The following is an 18,568-nucleotide window of genomic DNA, read 5'->3' as shown; positions in this document are numbered from 1 at the left end:
TCATACAATCTTAATCTTAGCCTGGAAGGTGAACACAATGCCTGTGAATTGTTTTAACTCTTTACATCTTGGCACCAACATTAAGCCAGTTTTAAACTGTCCACTGTTGGTGTGTTTAATAATCTAAATATTCAGTTATTATGACCCGCCTAAGTTTGGAAGTAATCAGGACAGTCTTATAGAAATTTTTTATCGGTCATTCAGATAAATTGAGAAATATAAATGGGTCGTACTGGCTGTGTCATAAGTAATTCGAACTTCTATAGTGTAATGGGACTTGAATGAGATTTGAATCCTAATTATCTAGGGAGTTTGTCTCACAGCTTACTATCAGACCATAGCCTGGGAGCATTGTTGGTATATATCTTGAGCTTAAGTAAGGCGGTTACGTTATTTTCCCTCGACAACTATCAATTTTAGACAACAAGTAATCTTTGTCTTCCTAATTGAGTTATGGTCACTTTTCACTCTAATTATCAACATTATTGTTTAGTCCCTAGGGCTTTGGTGTGATGGTAAGTGGTGGGACGAGTTTTGTAGATAGCAACCCAAAACACATTATATATGAGGAATTCAAATTACTTATGATGCTGACATTGAATTATCTGTCAAGATTTATTTATACTTTTCGATTTATCTTAATGATCGATAGAAAATAGTTCAACCATTGGGATCATAAAAGCGGATGTGGATTATCACAAAAAATACTATTATTAAAAAAAAATTGATGTGATATGCACGATATTATGCCACTTTATTAGTCTTGTTAAGTCCCCAGGGTTATGGTACCACGGTATGACATCGAGGTGGTCTGCAGTTTGAACTCCAGTTATGACGTAATTGTAGGAATTTTTTTTTCAAATAAGAGGCGCAATTAAAAGATACTGAGATTCTGGACTGGTCCTTGTGTGCATTTTTTTATTTATCTTGATGATAAATGAGAAATTTCCATAGGGTTGAATCGATCTCTCTCAAGAATAGTCAACGAAGCTAACTGAGATTAGTCTGATTCATAAATTAAATAATTAAGGAATGTGAATTAGCGGCATTTTTAATTTTAAAAGTTCAAGGATAATTTTAGAAAAAATATGCAAACTATGATAACTTTCAAACTTTAGACAGCGTTGTCAAAATAATAAAAATTTTGAGGGCAAAATGAAGATTTTACATTTCTAGCTTGCTCTCCTCTTTTTCTTGGCCCCCAAGAGAGTCTCTTTCCTCTGCATCTCCCGATCCGTCTCCAAATCCCTCTGCTGCATCGCCATGGACGTGAAGATCCGCGAATTCTTCGACTCCGTCGGCTCTTTCTTCACCGGAGGCGATAATATTCCATGGTGCGACCGCGACATCATCGCCGTAAGTCTTCCGGCCAATGCTCCCCTCTGGCTTTCTCGTCATGGTATTGGTTGTTGATCCGGACAATTAGGGTTTCCTCACAACGCTATGCTATTTCTTAGATCAGATTACCTCCTTTATTTGTTTACTTTTCCTGATCACTATGCTTCGCCTTTCCCAGGGGTGTGAGAGAGAGGTCGCGGAGAGTGACAGTTCAGAGGCCAAGAACGAATGCCTCATGAGATTATCTTGGGCGCTCGTTCATTCCAGGCACCCGGAAGATGTGAATCGTGGAATTGCTATGCTTGAAGGTACCTATATCACCTGTCGCCTATGAGAATTCGCAATAAAATACAATAAAATAAATCCCCTGTGCATTTCTGTTGGTCATATGGTTAGAAATCTTGTTGTTCTTAGCGAATTGCAATCTTGTTACGTTGATAAATTACCTGGTTGCAGCTTCTTTGGATAGTTCGGCAAGTCCACTGCAAACTAGGGAGAAACTGTATTTGTTGGCTGTCGGGTTTTACAGAAATGGAGACTACTTGAGAAGCCGCCAGATCCTGGAACAATGTTTACAGGTATGTTGTTATTGTGATACACGCTTATTGCCAAAGCATTATTTTAATCAACATATTTTGTTCTACCTAGCTGTTTAATTTTTATAAAATGGAGACACGGGAATGCCATAGTTCAAATACTTTTTGCTGGTTTAGGAAAAAATGAAATTGCATATGCTATGTAGTCGCTCACTCTACACACCATAATCAAATCATGACTCAACATAATCAATTACCAATCTAATTAAAATAACTCGAGTAATCATTTAATGGTAGAACTAGCTAAAAAATACACAATATATGTTTTTTTCCCCAATGAGAACATCATAGTTCAAATGATCACCTCTTTTCCTATTCAAACTAGACATCATTAAACATCAATTTTGTTAAAATATTTTGAATACAAGCATGCAACTATAAAACCTACAAAACAATCAAGGGTAGAAAGATTTTGGTGATAGGAATGAATTCAATATCTACCAAAAATATAATCAATTTTCTTTTCTCATAGTATAAGACATGCTATGCGAAACAAATAAAAGAAATTGAATAGACCATTCTAACAAGTGTATTCTAGGGCATTTTAAATATTCATTACTCTTTAACCAATAATGAAACAAGTTAACATGTTCACTATGTTATTATTCATTTTGCTGAAAAAAATTAGTTATGTTCCTGAGACTAGTTAAGCATACTATGTTTTTTGCCAAAATTTGAAGAAACCATTGAATGCTACCAAGATCCTGGTAACGACTTGAGATCTCAATGCTTGGGTTGCGCACATTTGCTGCCATGCCCTTGAGTCTGCCAATGCGGTTTTCCTTTCCTTTATTTTTTTGTTTCCTTTTGAGCTTACCCTTTTACCTTTTTCTGAAGTAAGATGGTACATGCTCTATTTGAATGTAAACAAGTATATTTTTTTCATTTCATACGGAAATATTATATAGCACTTGCAGTGAGAATGGAACTTGCAGGAGCCAAGAGCGTTTGTACTCTTTGTTTGACATGTTTGAAAATGGAAATGAGAGGAGCCATTTTAGCATGTCAATGAATGGGCTAATGTTGAATGACTCACTTTCTTTGAACAAAATGGGAATTTCTCATCTGAAATACTGCCTTTGATTTTTTTTTTTAATTGTAAAATTGCTCCCTAGCTCTCTCAATAACTAGGACTGCTGCTATTGTTCATACCTCTGTTTGCAATGGTAAAATTGTGTGGATTATGACATCTCCTGCTGCAATAGCCTTATTGGGGGATCCTCATGACTAGAGCATAGCTATATTTAAAAAAAAAATGAATTGTGATTTTAATATGCATCATGATTTTTTATTGCAGTAGTGCATTTGGTTAACAGAATGAATAAGGAATAAAATAAATATTTCTAAAATAATGAAATAGGAAAAGAATAGTCTAGGAATGTACAAGGAATAGAATAGGAACAGATTTTCTCCTTAATTTGGTCTATAGAAGTGTTATTTGGAATATACAAAGAATAGTTTTCACAATAATAAAGTATTCTTATATAAAATATTTTATTTGTTTTGTCTAACTTACACAATCTGCCTAGTTGTTATGGACCAATAATCTATCTTGCTTGATTGAGCCAATCAACCTATTGGTTTGCTCTCCTGGTCTGATTGGCCTTATCGGCTTCATAGGCCCTAGGCTTGACCAACTTATAAAACTTGCTCAGCCTTCTGTAACCTGCCAGTTTGCTTGGTTGATCCCACCAAGTGCTTGACTGGTTGACCTGCCTGACTAGCTTGACTTATTTTGTCTAATTTGTTTGGCCACCTTGATCAGCCCATTTTTTCCCCACCTTGCCTAGTGCACCCAGCCTAACTAGTCTGCTCAATTGGTAGACCACCTCGACTGGCATGCTCGATCACTGATCTCGTTGGGTCCCAACAATTTGGCTCATGTTCATGGTATATATTTTTAAAATGTTGAATAGATTAAGAATATGCATTATTTGAAGAATTGAATACAGATAGTTATTCATGGAACTTAATAAGGAATAATTATTTTTCATGAATTAGGAATATAATTCCATGGCAATTGGTATTAGGTCATTTTTTACAATCAGATATATGAATGTTAATTCCATGTGAATTCATAGAAGAATAGAATATCTATTCTCATGACAAGAATGCACCATTAAATTCACTCTAATTGGTTTCTAAACATATTATTTTTTGTTGTGCTCATCAAACCAATTGCTTTACATAACTTAGGTTATTCTATTAAGTTCAATTTAATTGGTTTCTGTATCCATGTATTTCCCAGATATGTTCTAATATTTATAAGTTTGTGCAAAACATCCTGAGATGTCTTCATTTGAAGTTCCACTATTTATGAAGGATATAATTGTCAATTCCTTAGTCTGATTGAAGCAATCATAAAACTGGTAATGTTACAATACTAAGGTGGACAAAAGAGAACAAGAGGACATTTTATCTCAAAACTAGAATCTCTATGCACAAAATCTGAAATAAATATCAAATATTGTCCAAAAACCTACTTATTTTAGTTAATTAAATGGTTTGAGATTAACTTTATCAAATCGTTGATTAGTAATACAAGGGTTTGAACCTTCTTCCAAACTGGGGTTTTGGTCCTTGGCCTGAACAAAACAAAATGTGTGGTTTCACCCGTGCTGATATATGAGTGAGAATTTACCCAGAGGCAAGAACACTTATATGTGACTGGTGTTGGAGAAAGCTTTGCTTGATGTGGATGAAGCCTCAGCATCTCCTGTCACATCGCAGATGGTGCAAAACTCTGGTAAGATCGTGCATATGTCACTGATGCCCTTTCTGTTTCTCGGTATGAGAGGAAATCTCATCTTTGATGGTCAGCCTTGCACGATCTCTAATCCATGTGCAAAACCAAAAAATCTCTAGATAATGTTTTTTAGTAAAACACGGATCTGATTTTCACATTTTGACCGAAGGCAAAATGTTTTGTTTGGTCCAAGGCATGCTCAGAAATGAAGAATTGGGTCGTCTATCTCACTATCTGTATAAAGGCCACCACGTTTTAAGATTTCATATCCAATTTTCTTGGATGAAGCTTTTATCATTTAAAATTCTAATTTTTAACTCAGTTTTTGTTTTGTTTTGTTTTTTATTCATTTGTAGATGGCACCTGACTGGGGACAAGCCCAAACTCTGAAGAAGGTAGTGGAAGATCGAATTGCCAAAGGTAAAATAAGACATCCACATCGTTTCTATTGACTTCCGGAATTTGTAAGTTGATCTTTGGTTCTTGCAACAGATGGTATGATTGGCATCGGAATTGCGGCAACTGGGGTGGGGCTTCTGGTGGCTGGGATCGCCGCACTTGCGACTCGGAAGTAGTTGGTTCCTTAATTGTCACAAAAAACCTGCTTTTTTTTCCCCTTGTTCTCTGAATGCTTATAGTTCCAACTTTACTACGTTCGATGCTGTATGAGTAAAATGCTCTCGTGCCAAGTGAGTGCTAAAACTCTGTTAACTCGTTGAGCGAGTGAGGGTAAAATTCTCAAGTTCTAACTTTCTTTTATGCCATAGAAATATCAATTTTCAAATATAAAAAAAAAACATTTATATTTGGTTCTATTATCTACAGAAGTCGAGCCTAAATTTCAATTTGTCTGTCTATATTTTTTACTTTTTTTTCAGATGAATTATGGGAGTTTTGTTTGTTTGGAAATGATTTTTTAAAGAAGTAAATTTTGAAATTTGAAAAAAAAAAAAAATAGAATAAACATGCAGCAGTATGTTGGACAATTTATTAGTAGAATTGTATGGTAAACGTTTTCCTTTTAAAGATTGCAATGTTTTTTTTTTAAAAAAAAATAATAATATAAATTATATAAATTGGAAATTGAAAGTTTTATGTTAATGTGGGTATTTTTTAAATATCCAATGTCGCATTCTACCTCTTAGATTACTAGATCTGTTTTTATTTTAAAAAATCCTTTTAGTATGTGTTTCTCTGTGCTTGGTCTGCTGGAGTAGGATGAATATTTTAGAAGTCAGTCTTTAGGTATAAATTATATTTTAAATTTATCCAATAGATAAATTACAAGCAAAATAGTCTACTTTCAAAATTAATAGATAAATTATGAGGAAAATATTTACTTTCAAAACGATTCGGTGAAATTTAAACATCTGGACTTATAAAAAAAATACAAGGTCTGGGTTGAAAATATATCATGACCACGGCTACGAATGGATGCGTCTGTAATCATTGGTTCGACGATCTTAGATAGGTCAACTAACTTTTGAAATTATCTGAATAACTTTTGTAATTATCGATTCAGAGTTCGTTGAGATTATTATTTAAGAACTATAAATTTATATAAAAAATTATAAAGAAGGACTTGTACTTATTTAGCTTGTCTATATAACTTATCTATATCTTCTTACGATTTTAAAAGAGTATCTCAAACTTTAGAAGCATGTTGAGTATTGACCTTACTTAGATTTATCATTAATAAATTGAATGTTGTGATTCTCATTTGGATTAATTATTTTTTTGCCTTTTTGAGATGAACTTTCTTTTTTCATTATAATTAAAGAATTGATGTCAAAAACTACATAGATTTTGAAATTGAGAGATAAGAGTAGAAAAGATAATGTTAAAATAATGAAAAGAACTTATTACTTATAAAATTTAGAGAATAACAGATATTAAACCATAATTATTTATAAAAACATATGAGCAAATAATTTCAATCGTTTATCAAGATCGAAATTAGTTTTATTTTTTTTCTCTAAGTTTTTATTACAAAGTTGAAAAAAATGGACCCTACCGACCTTTAGGCGCCATAACTCAGATCAGATCAATAGGTAACCCGTCTGTTGACCCCGGGCAGGTCCGATCATGGGAATTTTATACTCGTAGGATTTTTTTTAAAAGCTATAATTTTTTTAAAAAAAAATGAAGTTTGGTTATTTAAAGGTTTCAAAAAGTTTATGATAAGTATTTTTAATTGTTCTTTTTTTTTTTTTTGAAATCTAGTTCCTGAAAAATACTTTTAAGGAAAAACAAATCACAACTCAAATCTAGTTCATTCAATTGTATTTTTTCCCCTTTTATTCAAAAATATAGAAAATATATAGTGATTTATAAATATTTATTATCTTAATTTATTCCTAATATATAACCAATAATAAAATAATATAAATTCCATATATTAACTAAACAATATTTAATCTAATTTACTAGGACAACTACATATTGTGAGCTTGACAGAAAATTCAAGTTCAGTAAACAAGCTAAACTCAACTTAGCTGAGCTCATTTACACCCCTATTTAGTTGTGTTTGCTCAAGTAAAAGTTACCTTTTCGATTCGATTGATGCTGATTTTTCCTATAGAATTTTATTGTTGTGTATATATTTTTTTCCTATAAACCATCAACAACAGACCCTTCTATTTCAACTGTTTGTAATCAGTGGCATAATCCAATTCATGCATTGATCTCGCCCATATCCTCATTGACCAATACATCAAATAATTATAAAACCAAACTGTTAACCAATAGCCGATCTCCTTTTAGAGAATTTGTGAAAACCAAAAACTCCACCTTCATGATCTGAATGGCAAAACATTTGTGACTTTCTCGTGGTTACTATTTCCTTTTCTTGTCTTTCTTCGCTCTTTTAGGGAACAGTTCATATCCCTCGAGATTAACCTCGATATGCATTCGTTCCCAAAGTCGGCCAAACTGATCATGAAACACCTCTTGGTACCACTGCTTAATCTCGGAGTACAAGAAATGAGGATTCTCACTCCAGGCATCTTGCAACTTGGCCCGTGTATCAATTACTTTTGAACCAATTTTGAGTCGATTCAGAAGATCCCCGACGCGTCTTTGGCCGAGAGCTTCAGGCCTCAGCATGCTCGATGCTGGAGAGGCCAAGTACTTCTGAACTGATCTTAGACATGGCAGAACATTCCCTTCCAGCAATGCCGAAGCAAATACTGACAGCCGAAGGGTAATATTCTTAATGGGTATGCTGTGCAATGGAAGCTCCCAATTATGTGCGCCAAAAGTAGGAGTCACCCAGCACAAGACCTGGTCACTTAGAGGTTCATAGTAAGGTTTTGGATCAGTAAGAGGAGCTGAGAAAGTGCAAAGAGAACTGGCATATTTTACAAGCCAATCTGACTTGACGGTGGTCACTCCATATAGATATGGTCTTTTCATCTGAAGAAGCTCAGTATAAACCAGAAATTCCGGTGCAGCTGGAGCAACAGAAGACCACCGGTTCAAATATACAACATCCTTCATGTTGCAAGATTGATATTTGATAGCACGGATCATCGTATCACTCTCTGAAGATTGTTTGATTGCACGAATGCGCTTTGCAACTCTATCAGCCCAACCAGCGGAGATTGATTGTGATATGAGCTCTTCTTCCATCATTTGCAAGGGGTTCTTGTGCGAGTGCGTCCTCCAAGAGCGTTCTACATCTTCAAGAGAACCATGATTCCACGAAAATTCCTCGCAAAACTTGCTCTGGTGAAATAGAAGTTCTAGAAGCTGTTTCCTTAATTTAGACATCTCTTCCATTGTTTTCATATGCAGTAAATTATCTCTGCAGAATATAACCGGGCTTTCAGAGATCTCGAATAACTGCAAAGCATATGCAATAGTTAAAGCATCACTACTGAGATTTGAAAGTCTTGCGCGTGCTTCTCTTGCCATTTTTTTGAACTTCTTTTTCCTCAATTTCTCCTCTTTATCTTTCTCGGCATCAGTATCCCCATTGGTTGATTGCTTCTCGGTGAATTGTGTGACTAAGGGATTTGGAAAGCTTAATGCTGCAGCAGCAGCGACGGCATATCCCAATACAAGGTTAGCCCTGTCATATGCTCTCTGATTCCGCAAGATTTTGATAACTATTAGAAGCATTCGAGAATGACGAGGACTAATGGGATATTGTATCATTGCTCTACCCATCGGTGTAAGTCTACCCTGCATATCAAGGGCTTCAAGAGCTCTTAAGCAGCGTTCAGCTTCCAACAAAGCTTCATGGTCGGGGCAAGTTGGAAATGGGAAATTTGCAACCTAAAACAAAACTTTATATTAACTTAAAATGAAACAAAGAACTATCAAGAAATGCAGCAAAGCTATATATATTCAGAAACTTGCTGCAAGTTAGCACCTTATCAATACCCAATGACTTCATCAGAAGGGTAACTCCATCGACTGGAACTTTGGAAATCTCAGGGCATGAAAATTTAGGGAAAATCTCATCTTTACTGAAAGCTGCAGATGAATACAGGCGGTAACAATGTCCTGGTGCAGTTCTCCCTGATCTTCCCGCACGCTGAGCAGCTGATGCTTTGCTTATCCAACTAACTTCATACGTGGCCATCCCATTGGAGTGATTGTAATTCTTGATTTTTTCTTTCCCTGTATCGATCACATATTTTATGCCAGGGATGGTTAAAGAAGTCTCGGCCACATTAGTAGCTACAACTACCAGTCTTTCACCCTGAGGCACATCTTCAAACACTCGAAGCTGTGAAGAAGCAGGGAGCATTGCATAGAGAGGCAGAACATACAATGGGCTGACAGGGAGAGGAACAGATTCTACATGTTTTCCCAAGTCAAAAGTAGGTGGACAAGATTCGGCACCATAATTAGGTTCACATGAATTCCCTGGTAAAGCATCAAAAGAAGATTTCAATGAAGACAGATTCCCAACTTTTTCTAGAAAACCTAACACAGACCCACTGTTCTTTGGTTCTGCTAACTTGGCAATGCCTTCATCTTCTCTTTCATATTCAAGATCACTCTCGGTCTCTGAGTCAGTTGCTTCAGAATAAACAAAATCAGCTTCGTCTTCATAAGAACTAACTCTATCATTTTGCTCAGTCAAATCATTTTCAACCTCAAATGCCTCATCAATTTCCTTCATATTTTCTTCTGAGTTTTCGGCCGATTCGTTGCCTACCTGTTTTGAACTCCTAGTAAGTTGTTGTGAAGCTTTACGTAATTTCTTGCACACAAACTCAACTTCCCTCTGTCCAGTGACAAACACAAGTATTCCACCTGGCGGAAGCTTCTTATGGATGGCAATAACCTTCTTATAAGCTTGTCCTAAGTAATCTTCAGAAGTTCTTTTGGAAAAGTGAATCGTTACTGGAAATTGTCTAACAGGAACCTGTATAATAGGTGGGCTCTGATCAAACAATTTTCTGTTTGAAATGAAGTCCTCAACTTGTAAAGTAGCACTCATTAGCACAAGCCTCAACTCAGTGACCATGTTTTCAGGTCGAATTATTGCTCCAGACAGTATCTTATTTTGCTGATCAGCATATAATTTCTGCCATTTATTTTTATTAATTGATGACAGACAACTAAAGTGTTTGTTAGAAAAAAATATGCATTGTACATGTTTCCAACCTGGCGAAGCTTTATGATTCGAGAAAGCATGCCAATGAGTATATCAGTATTCAAGCTCCTCTCATGAGCCTCATCAAGGATGATTACAGAGTATCGCTTTAACAAGAAATCACTCTGCAAACAATGGAGCGCATTGAAGAAGCAAATAAATAAAATATAACAAAACGTAAATAGTTTGTTTGTTACTAAAAATGTAAATAAAATCGAAGGATACAATGGATCCACATCATACATGGGTGATCAGGGTAATTTCAACTAAAACATGATTTATAACATTTAACAGTTGGGGAAAGGCTTTGCCTCTAGGACACTGAAATGACTGATAATTCAATGATATAGAAGAACAAATTATAATCTACAAATAAGTGTGTTATATTTCAAATTATTATATGATTAGAGGGGACATCTTGGTATCAAAAAATTTCTTTTCTGCATCTAGCAATACATATATTTAATAGATAAATTTCAGGAAAATTCATGCAAGAACCTGAATTTCTCGAAGAAGAATTCCATCCGTCATGAATTTAATGGAGCAGCTTTTTCCGATCATCTTGTCATGCCTAACTTGAAAACCAATCTCTTTTCCAAGCGAGAGTCCTAATTCAAATGAAACACGCTTGGCAGTAGCAAGAACTGCAACACGTCGTGGTTGAGTCACCCCAATTAGTCCATTTCTATTGCTTCGAATACTTGAACCATAGCCAGCTTCATATAGGAACTGCAACAATCCATTGCTGGATATTAGCAGCAATATACTATGAAAAGAAAATATAAGGTTAGATTATATCATATCTATCGCTGAAGGAGTCTCTTGTACTCCATGTACCCCTTCCTATTTCAAAGTCAACATTTTATCCATTAATTTAAAGCCATGACAATTAAATATACAATTCGAATAACCAAAAAAAAATTAAAAGACATATGTAGAGTTTTCATAAATTTCATGCATACAAAACTAGAAGATTAATTTTGTGTTGATATAAATTCCAATAGTAATTTATTTTATGAAGTTAAACAATGGACTAAGATGTAGATTTTGAAACTGGAGGAAGTACACTGGATACCCCACTTCAAATGGGTAGATATCTGTTACCCAAAATATTATTGGCACGAGAAGATGTAACTTCTGGAATAAAGAATCCTTACCTGGGGAACCTGTGTAGTTTTGCCACAACCTGTTTCTCCACATAAAATTACGACAAAGTTTTCATTAATAGCTTCCATTATTTCTTGTTCCATCATGATTATAGGGAGATCTTTCCTTTGTTCTTCAACTACCTCTGGCCTTGATACATGAACCACAGTGGAAGGATTAGCATGTTTCTGGCAAGTTAAATCAGTAATGCTTTTTATTTCTTGACACTTTTCTACTGAACCATCTGTAATATTGTCCTGAAAGAAGATTTAAAAGTTAGGAAAGTTATTTTAAGTGGAGAAAGAAATTTTTCAAGGAAAAGTGTTTGACCGGATCTTATCTGAGGAAATTTAACCAGATTAAATATTATCAGATTCTTGTTTGGACCAAATAGATTGAACATCTTTTCTGGTAAGAGAACAAAATGATCAAAGTTCAGTTTTCTTTATGCATAAATGTTTACCTCTGTAATCTTGTCATGTCCCTCGCGGCTGCATGAGATTGTAGAAGAATGATCCTGATCAACTATCATGCAAGAACTTGCATTCTTTTCACCAACTTCTGTGGAGAGTGAATCCACAACAAGAGTCATTTTACTAGTCTTGTCAATTTCTTCCCCACAATTTGTTGGAGGAATGAGGCTATCAACACAAGCAAGATCTAGTAGATCCTGAACAGAACCATCTTCTAAAGAGGTTTCAGTCTTATGAGAGTCAGTTTGATTGCCCTTTCTATTCAATGCAAAAACGTCCTCAGGCACCTCTAGACCAACTTTCATGAGTTGCACAGCACGAAGGCGTCTTTCCTTGAAAGTCTCAGCCTACATCATAATTTGTTAGTCAATAAAAAAATGTATTATCTGACAATAACCTCAGAAAAAACATTACTGAATAACTACATACTCGACCAATAGTTCCTGAAGATTGAAGAAGAGAATATGCACTATCTGATATCTTATGCTTCCTGCAACAAGTACTCAGGTAAATTGAATGCTCAGTGTCATAGTAATATGCCAAACAAGATAGGAAAAAAAAAACTGATGAAAAAGACAGAGAAAAGCATACTCGAGAATCTTAATACTTTTTTCTTGCAAGATCTTTTGTTGTTTCTCCTCCTGGCATGACGCAATTTAAATTCACAGAATGCATAAATAATAAAAGACCAACAAATAAAGGAAATAATGTAATTCACCTCCAATTGTTTTAGCTTCCTTTGTTTTGATTTGCTCAAAGTTGAAGGTTCCTTCTTTGTATGCTTCTTACAAGGCATAAAACAAAAGCAACAAAATTTTCACTACTAGAGAAGGAAAAGGAGTAGCAACAGCAAAATTGGGAAAAACGTGTGATTAACATTCAATTGTTTAGTACCTTAATCTTTGACTTGTCCTTTCTCTTCCCTGGTAAAATGATCGCATTGCTTCCATCTCCCACTTGACTGAAGACGAAGAAACCCACAAACTTAATAATTTGATTCCTACAAAGACTACCATATGAAATTAAAACAGAAAGTCAGGGGGAAAATGAACATACTTCCAACTTTCAGGAAATTCTAGTGGTATGCCCAATTCAACAGCTGCATTCCGAGGTTGACCAGGGTTATTTGCATCGAACCTCATTCTCCCTTGATCTTTCTCAAGCTAGTAAAACTTCACTGACGAGCGGCGAGCGTCGGTGGAAACAGACCTGGTATTCTTCTTCCTCCGAAATCGACTGCAGTTTCTCTCAGAAGCGGCAGAGCGACGAGCGGGCGGCGAGCGGCAGCCGGCGGCGGAGTTGGCACTCAGGAACGCGGAGGGCGGCGGCACAGCGGGATTCGCCGCTGAGTGCGCGGGTTTAGATTTAGGGCTAATTAATAAAATAAAAAATATATCAAACTTTTTAAATTGTATTAGATTTTTTCGTAAATTTTACTTTTCTTAACATTTTTAAACTACTCTAATTTTAGAATAAATAATATTTTTTTAGTAAATTAATTTCTTAAAGTGACACCTAAATTTAAAATTTGCAGACAAAACTATTTTCATTGTTGCTAAATATGATAATGAAATTAGATTAATATGTCATCGATTAATTTGGATTCCACCAATTTTGATGAAAAAAATAATTTAGTTTAATTAATTTTAATTTTTTTGGTTGATTTAATTTTAAACCAATTATATCACATATCCAAACTATCTTTTTTTTCGACTATAAGATTAAGCTCTTTTATTTCTAAATTTTTTAGCACATTTAATTATGTTAGATAGATATAAATAAAAGCCTATTTACTATAAAGATAGACTTATAAAAGTGTAAAATATTTTTTACATACTATTTTGAGAGCAATGATTTTTTGAACATGAATATATTTGAAAAATTTAATTCATATTCGAAAAATCATTGCTCTTAATATATTTGGTCAAATTGATATTTTAAGAGTATGCATATAAGCAAGAGAACTAGTCAAACACATAAAATATAATTTTCATATCAATCTGAAGTTGTTTGGTCCATCATCCGTTTTTGTCCAAAATCAATAGATATGTCAAATCATCTCGGATTAACATGAAACTAGTTCATATGTGTTTGTCTATCTATCATGATTATATCCATGTTTTCAAATATTAATTTGACTCAATATATTAAGAACGTTGCTTTTTTAAACACAAATATATTTGAAAATTTTAATTCGTGTTCAAAAAATCATTGCTCTCAATATATTAATTCAAATTAATATTTTAGAACATGAATATAATCAAGAAAGATAGACGAGCATATAGGAACTATTTTTATATCAAGTTTAGGTTGTTTGGTCCGTTAGCCAATTTTGAACAATAATTGTTTGAACATGAATATGTTTGAAAAATTTAATTCATGGTCAAAAAATTATTGCTCCCAATATATTTGGTCAAATTGATATTTGAGATGATGGATATAATTAGAAGAGGTACATAAACACAAAAAAACTAATTTCATATTAATCCGAGATTGTTTGATATATCAGCCAAAATAGATTGATGGACTTAACGACCTTTGATTGATATGAAACTAATTCTTATGCGTACATCTAGTTTTTCTAATTATATTTATGTCTTCAAATATCAATTTGACCAAATATATTATGAGCACTAACTTTTTGAACGCGAATTAAAATTTTCAAATATATTTGTATTTAAAAAATTATTACTTTTAATATATTGAGTTAAATTTATGTTTGAAATCACGAATATAATCAAAAGAGATGAATGAACATATAAAAATTAATTCCATATTATTCTGAAGTTTGGTCCATTAACTTATTTTACTTAAATTGACTTTGATTAAAAAAAAATTTAAAAAAATAAATCAATCCACTGATTAAAAAAATATATCCATTGATTTGTTTAAAATTTTAACATTTTGACGTAGATTAAAATCGATTCGACCGATTTAAAAAATCAATCGACTGATTTACTTAAAATTTCAATGTTTTGTCATATAACAAAATAAATTCAGTTGAAAAAAAAATCAATTAGTTGGCCAAGCTAATATTGGGCAATAAATTTTTAATATTCTAGAGAATTTGAAAAAAAAAAAAAAAAAGCTAGAGCCAAGAAAACAATATTTCTTAAGAAAACAAATAAAACGAATGTGAAAATCCATGATGCAATTCCAAATATAAGAAGGAAAGAAGTAGAGAGTGGAGAAAGACATTTCTTCCCGGTATTCTTCTTCCTCCGAAGTCTCAAAGGTGATGATTGCAGTTGCTCTCAGAAGCGGTGGAGCGGAGGGCGGCGGGCGATGGACAATGCGTGGCATTGGCACTCAGGAACATAGAAGACAGAGCTCACGGCAGGTAGAGTTCGTAATGACAATAGTGGCATGGTGGGAATACGGAGTCACCGCTGAGTGCGCGACTGAAATATTCACGGTTTAGATTTGAGAGCTAATTAATAAAATAAAAAATATCATCAAACTTTTAAATTGTATTAGATTTTCCTTAAATTTCACTTTTTTTTTGGACATTTTTAAACTACTTTAATTTAATCATATAATAATATTTTTTAGTGAAGTAATTTAAGTCACGCCTAAATTTAAAATTTGCACACAAATATATGTTTTTTTGTTGCTAAATATATGATCAAAAGCTGTTAAATTAAATTAATCAATTGATGGAATTCTAAAGTTAGGTTAATTTAAATTTTCAATTTTTAAAAATAAATATGATTTTTTTAATGATGGAATTGGATTAATGATGTCATCAATATACTCATTGATTAATTTGGATTCGATCAATTTTGATGATAAAAAATAATTTGGTTTAATTAGTTTTAATTTTTTTGGTTAATTTAATTTAAAACCAATTATATCACATATCCAAAATATCTTTTTGGCAACGTAAAATTAAGCTCTTTTATTTCTAAATTTTTGAAACATTTAATTATGTTTGATAGATATAAATAAAAGCTATGAACATTGGACTTATAAAAGTGGAAAATAATTTTTACATATTGTTCCTTTCGAATTTTTTACTAAAATCATGTATATAAGTTTCTGAAATTTAAATCGCATAGAATAATTTTAAAATTATCAAATAATATCCGTTTCCAATTTATCCCTATTGTCGACTGTGTTAAGCAAATAAGTTAGATTAATTTTTTAAATCAATCGACCTTTTTTTTTTATCGATATTGATTTTAGATAAAATTAGTTGATGGACCAAACAATTTTATCCGAAATCGATTGATAGACCAAATAATATTAGATTGACATGAAACTAGTTGATATGTATTTATATATGTTCGTTTACCTCTCCTGGTTATATCTATGTCCTTAAACATCAATTTGATCAAATATATCGAGTGCAATGATTTTTTTAACGCGAATATATTTGAAAAATTCAATTTAAAATCATTGTTCTTAATATATTTGGTCAAATTGATATTTGAGGAGCATGAATATAATCAAGAGAACTAGTCAAACACATATAGGATATAATTTTCATGTCAATTTGAGGTCGTTTAGTCTATCACCCGCTTTTGTCCAAAATCGGGTAGACCTAATTATCTCGGATTAACATGGAACTAGTTCCTATGTGTTTGTTTATATATCCTGATTATATCCATGTTCTCGAACATTAATTTGACTTAATATATTAAGAACAATGATTTTTTAAACACAAATATATTTGAAAATTTCAATTCGTGTTCAACAAATCATTGCTCTCGCTATATTAATTCAAATTAATATTTGAGACCATGAATATAGTCAAGAAAGGTAGACGATAACTAGTTTTATATCAATCTGAGGTCGTTTGGCCCATTAGCCAGGACAATAATTTTTTGAGCACAAATATGTTTAAAAAATTTAATTCGTGGTAAAAAAATTATTGCTTCCAATATACTTGATCAAATTGATGTTTGAGAGGATGGATATAATTAGAAGAGGTACACAAACACAAAAAAAAACTAAATTTAATATTAATCCGAGGTTGTTTTGTATATGCCAAAATCGACTGATAGACTGAATGACCTTGGATTGACATGAGTTCTTATGTGTTCATTTAATTTCCCTAATTATATTTATGTTTTCAAATATCAATTTGATGGAATATATTAGGAAGACTAACTTTTTTAATATAAATTTAAATTTTCAAATATATTCGTATTTAAAAAATTAATAGTTTTAATATATTGATTTAAATTAATGTTTGAGGTCAAAAATATAATCAAGAGGGATAAACAAACACATAAAAATTAATTTCATGTTAATCCGAAGTTGTTTGGTTTATCAACTCATTTTACCTAAATTTACTTTGATTAAAAAAAAAATAAAAAAAAAATCAGTCCACTAATTATAACAATATCTACTGATTTATTTAAAATTTTATTGTTTCAATCAATTCAACCAATTTAAAAAATCAGTATTTACTTAAAATTTTAATGGTTTGTCATAGAACAAAAGCAATTCGGATGAAAAAAAATTAATTTATTGGCCAAACTAATATGGGCCAACAAATTTTTAATCTTCTAGGAAAGTTGGAAAAACAATAGAGGCAAGAAAACACTATTTTGTAAGAAAACAAATAAAACGAATTTGAAAAAAAATCCATGATGTAATTCCAAATATAAGAAGGAAAGGAGTAGAGAGTCGGATGAAAAAAAGAACTTTGTTCGTGGTATTCTCAGAGGTGACGTCTGTAGTTGCTCTCAGAAGCGACAGAGTGGTAGGCGGCGAGCGGCGGGCAACAGGCGATGTTGGCACTGAGGAACGCAGAAGACAGAGCTCATTATATTGCAGGCAGAGTTCATGATGGCAACAGCGGTACAACGGGGATACAGAGTCGTCGTTGAGTGCGCAGCTAGGAAGATCCACGGTTTAGATTCTAGGGTTAATTAATAAAATAAAAAATATTATTAAACTTTTAAATTGTATTAGATTTTTCCATAAATTTCACTTCTTTCTAGATATTTTTAAACTACTCTAATTTTATCATATAATAATTTTTTTGAGTGAATTAATTTCTTAAAGTCGCACCTAAATTTAAATTTTGCACACAAATCTTTTTTTTCGCTAAATATCACTGATTAAAAGCTGTTAAATTAAATTAATCAATTGACGGAATTCAAAAGTTAGGCTAATTTAAAATTTTAGTTTTTTTAAAAATAAATATGATTTTTTTAATGATGGAATTAGATTAATGATGCCATCAATAAACTTATCAATTAATTTGGATTCGATCAATTTTGATGATAAAAAATGATTTGGTTTAATTAGTTTTAATTTTTTTTTATTTAATTTTCAACCAATTATATCACATATTCAAACTATTTTTTTAGGTACATAAGATTAAGGTCTTTTATTTTTAAATTTTTTAGCGCTAGCATTGAATTATGTTAGATAGATATAAATAAAAACCTATTTATGATGAAGATAGACCTATAAAAGTGGAAAATATTTTTTACATATGATGTTGATATGTATTTCTGAAATTTAAATCGCGGATAATTTAAAAATTATAAAGTATCCATTTTCCAATTTATCCATCCTCAACTGTGTTAACCAAATAAGTTTGATTAATTTTTTAAATCAGTTGGCTTATTAATTTTTTTTTATCGAGATTTATTTTAGGTAAAATTAGTTGATAGATCAAATAATTTTGTTTAAAATCGAT

The 18,568-nt window shown here is 32.5% G+C and overlaps 2 protein-coding genes across 3 annotated transcripts; one reads left to right on the top strand and one right to left on the bottom strand.

The window, feature by feature from the left end:
• The first annotated feature begins 1,185 nt into the window (after positions 1 to 1,185).
• LOC121988523 (mitochondrial fission 1 protein A-like) lies at positions 1,186 to 5,439 on the top strand. Its single transcript, XM_042541983.1, has 5 exons — positions 1,186 to 1,356; positions 1,517 to 1,646; positions 1,795 to 1,916; positions 5,037 to 5,100; positions 5,173 to 5,439. Exons 1-5 carry the CDS (start codon positions 1,264 to 1,266, stop codon positions 5,253 to 5,255), a joined length of 492 nt encoding a protein of 163 aa, XP_042397917.1. The 5' UTR covers positions 1,186 to 1,263; the 3' UTR covers positions 5,256 to 5,439.
• Positions 5,440 to 7,293: 1,854 nt separating this feature from the next.
• On the bottom strand, positions 7,294 to 13,281 carry LOC121988522 (ATP-dependent RNA helicase DEAH13-like). 2 transcript variants are annotated; one of them, XM_042541981.1, is made up of 11 exons: positions 12,967 to 13,281; positions 12,805 to 12,871; positions 12,629 to 12,694; positions 12,502 to 12,551; positions 12,340 to 12,400; positions 11,901 to 12,257; positions 11,449 to 11,694; positions 10,790 to 11,020; positions 10,303 to 10,416; positions 9,056 to 10,222; positions 7,294 to 8,958 (listed from the first exon to the last, which is right to left on the bottom strand). In XM_042541981.1, exons 1-11 carry the CDS (start codon positions 13,050 to 13,052, stop codon positions 7,516 to 7,518), a joined length of 3,888 nt encoding a protein of 1,295 aa, XP_042397915.1. In that variant the 5' UTR covers positions 13,053 to 13,281; the 3' UTR covers positions 7,294 to 7,515. The 2 variants fall into 2 exon arrangements, with proteins under 2 accessions (XP_042397915.1, XP_042397916.1); XM_042541982.1 differs by having other exon boundaries at positions 12,629 to 12,691.
• Between the last annotated feature and the right edge of the window lie 5,287 nt (positions 13,282 to 18,568).

The sequence above is a fragment of the Zingiber officinale genome, chromosome 6B (genome assembly GCF_018446385.1).
Source record: "Zingiber officinale cultivar Zhangliang chromosome 6B, Zo_v1.1, whole genome shotgun sequence".
Classification (NCBI taxonomy): Eukaryota; Viridiplantae; Streptophyta; class Magnoliopsida; order Zingiberales; family Zingiberaceae; genus Zingiber; species Zingiber officinale.
The sequence above is the reverse complement of the archived record's forward strand: the minus strand, read 5'-3'. Positions and strand labels throughout refer to the sequence as shown.

Bases quoted from the DNA above. Each gene is read 5' to 3' on its own strand.
- LOC121988522 (XM_042541981.1), bottom strand. From the start codon at position 13,052: ATGAGGTTCGATGCAAATAACCCTGGTCAACCTCGGAATGCAGCTGTT. The intron at 12,401-12,501 runs GTATGCTTTTCT...TACTTGTTGCAG, and splicing joins AAAAGTATTAAGATTCTCGA to GAAGCATAAGATATCAGATA. The intron at 10,223-10,302 runs GTTGGAAACATG...AATAAATGGCAG, and splicing joins GAATCATAAAGCTTCGCCAG to AAATTATATGCTGATCAGCA.
- LOC121988523 (XM_042541983.1), top strand. From the start codon at position 1,264: ATGGACGTGAAGATCCGCGAATTCTTCGACTCCGTCGGCTCTTTCTTC. The intron at 1,357-1,516 runs GTAAGTCTTCCG...CGCCTTTCCCAG, and splicing joins GCGACCGCGACATCATCGCC to GGGTGTGAGAGAGAGGTCGC. The intron at 1,647-1,794 runs GTACCTATATCA...ACCTGGTTGCAG, and splicing joins TGGAATTGCTATGCTTGAAG to CTTCTTTGGATAGTTCGGCA.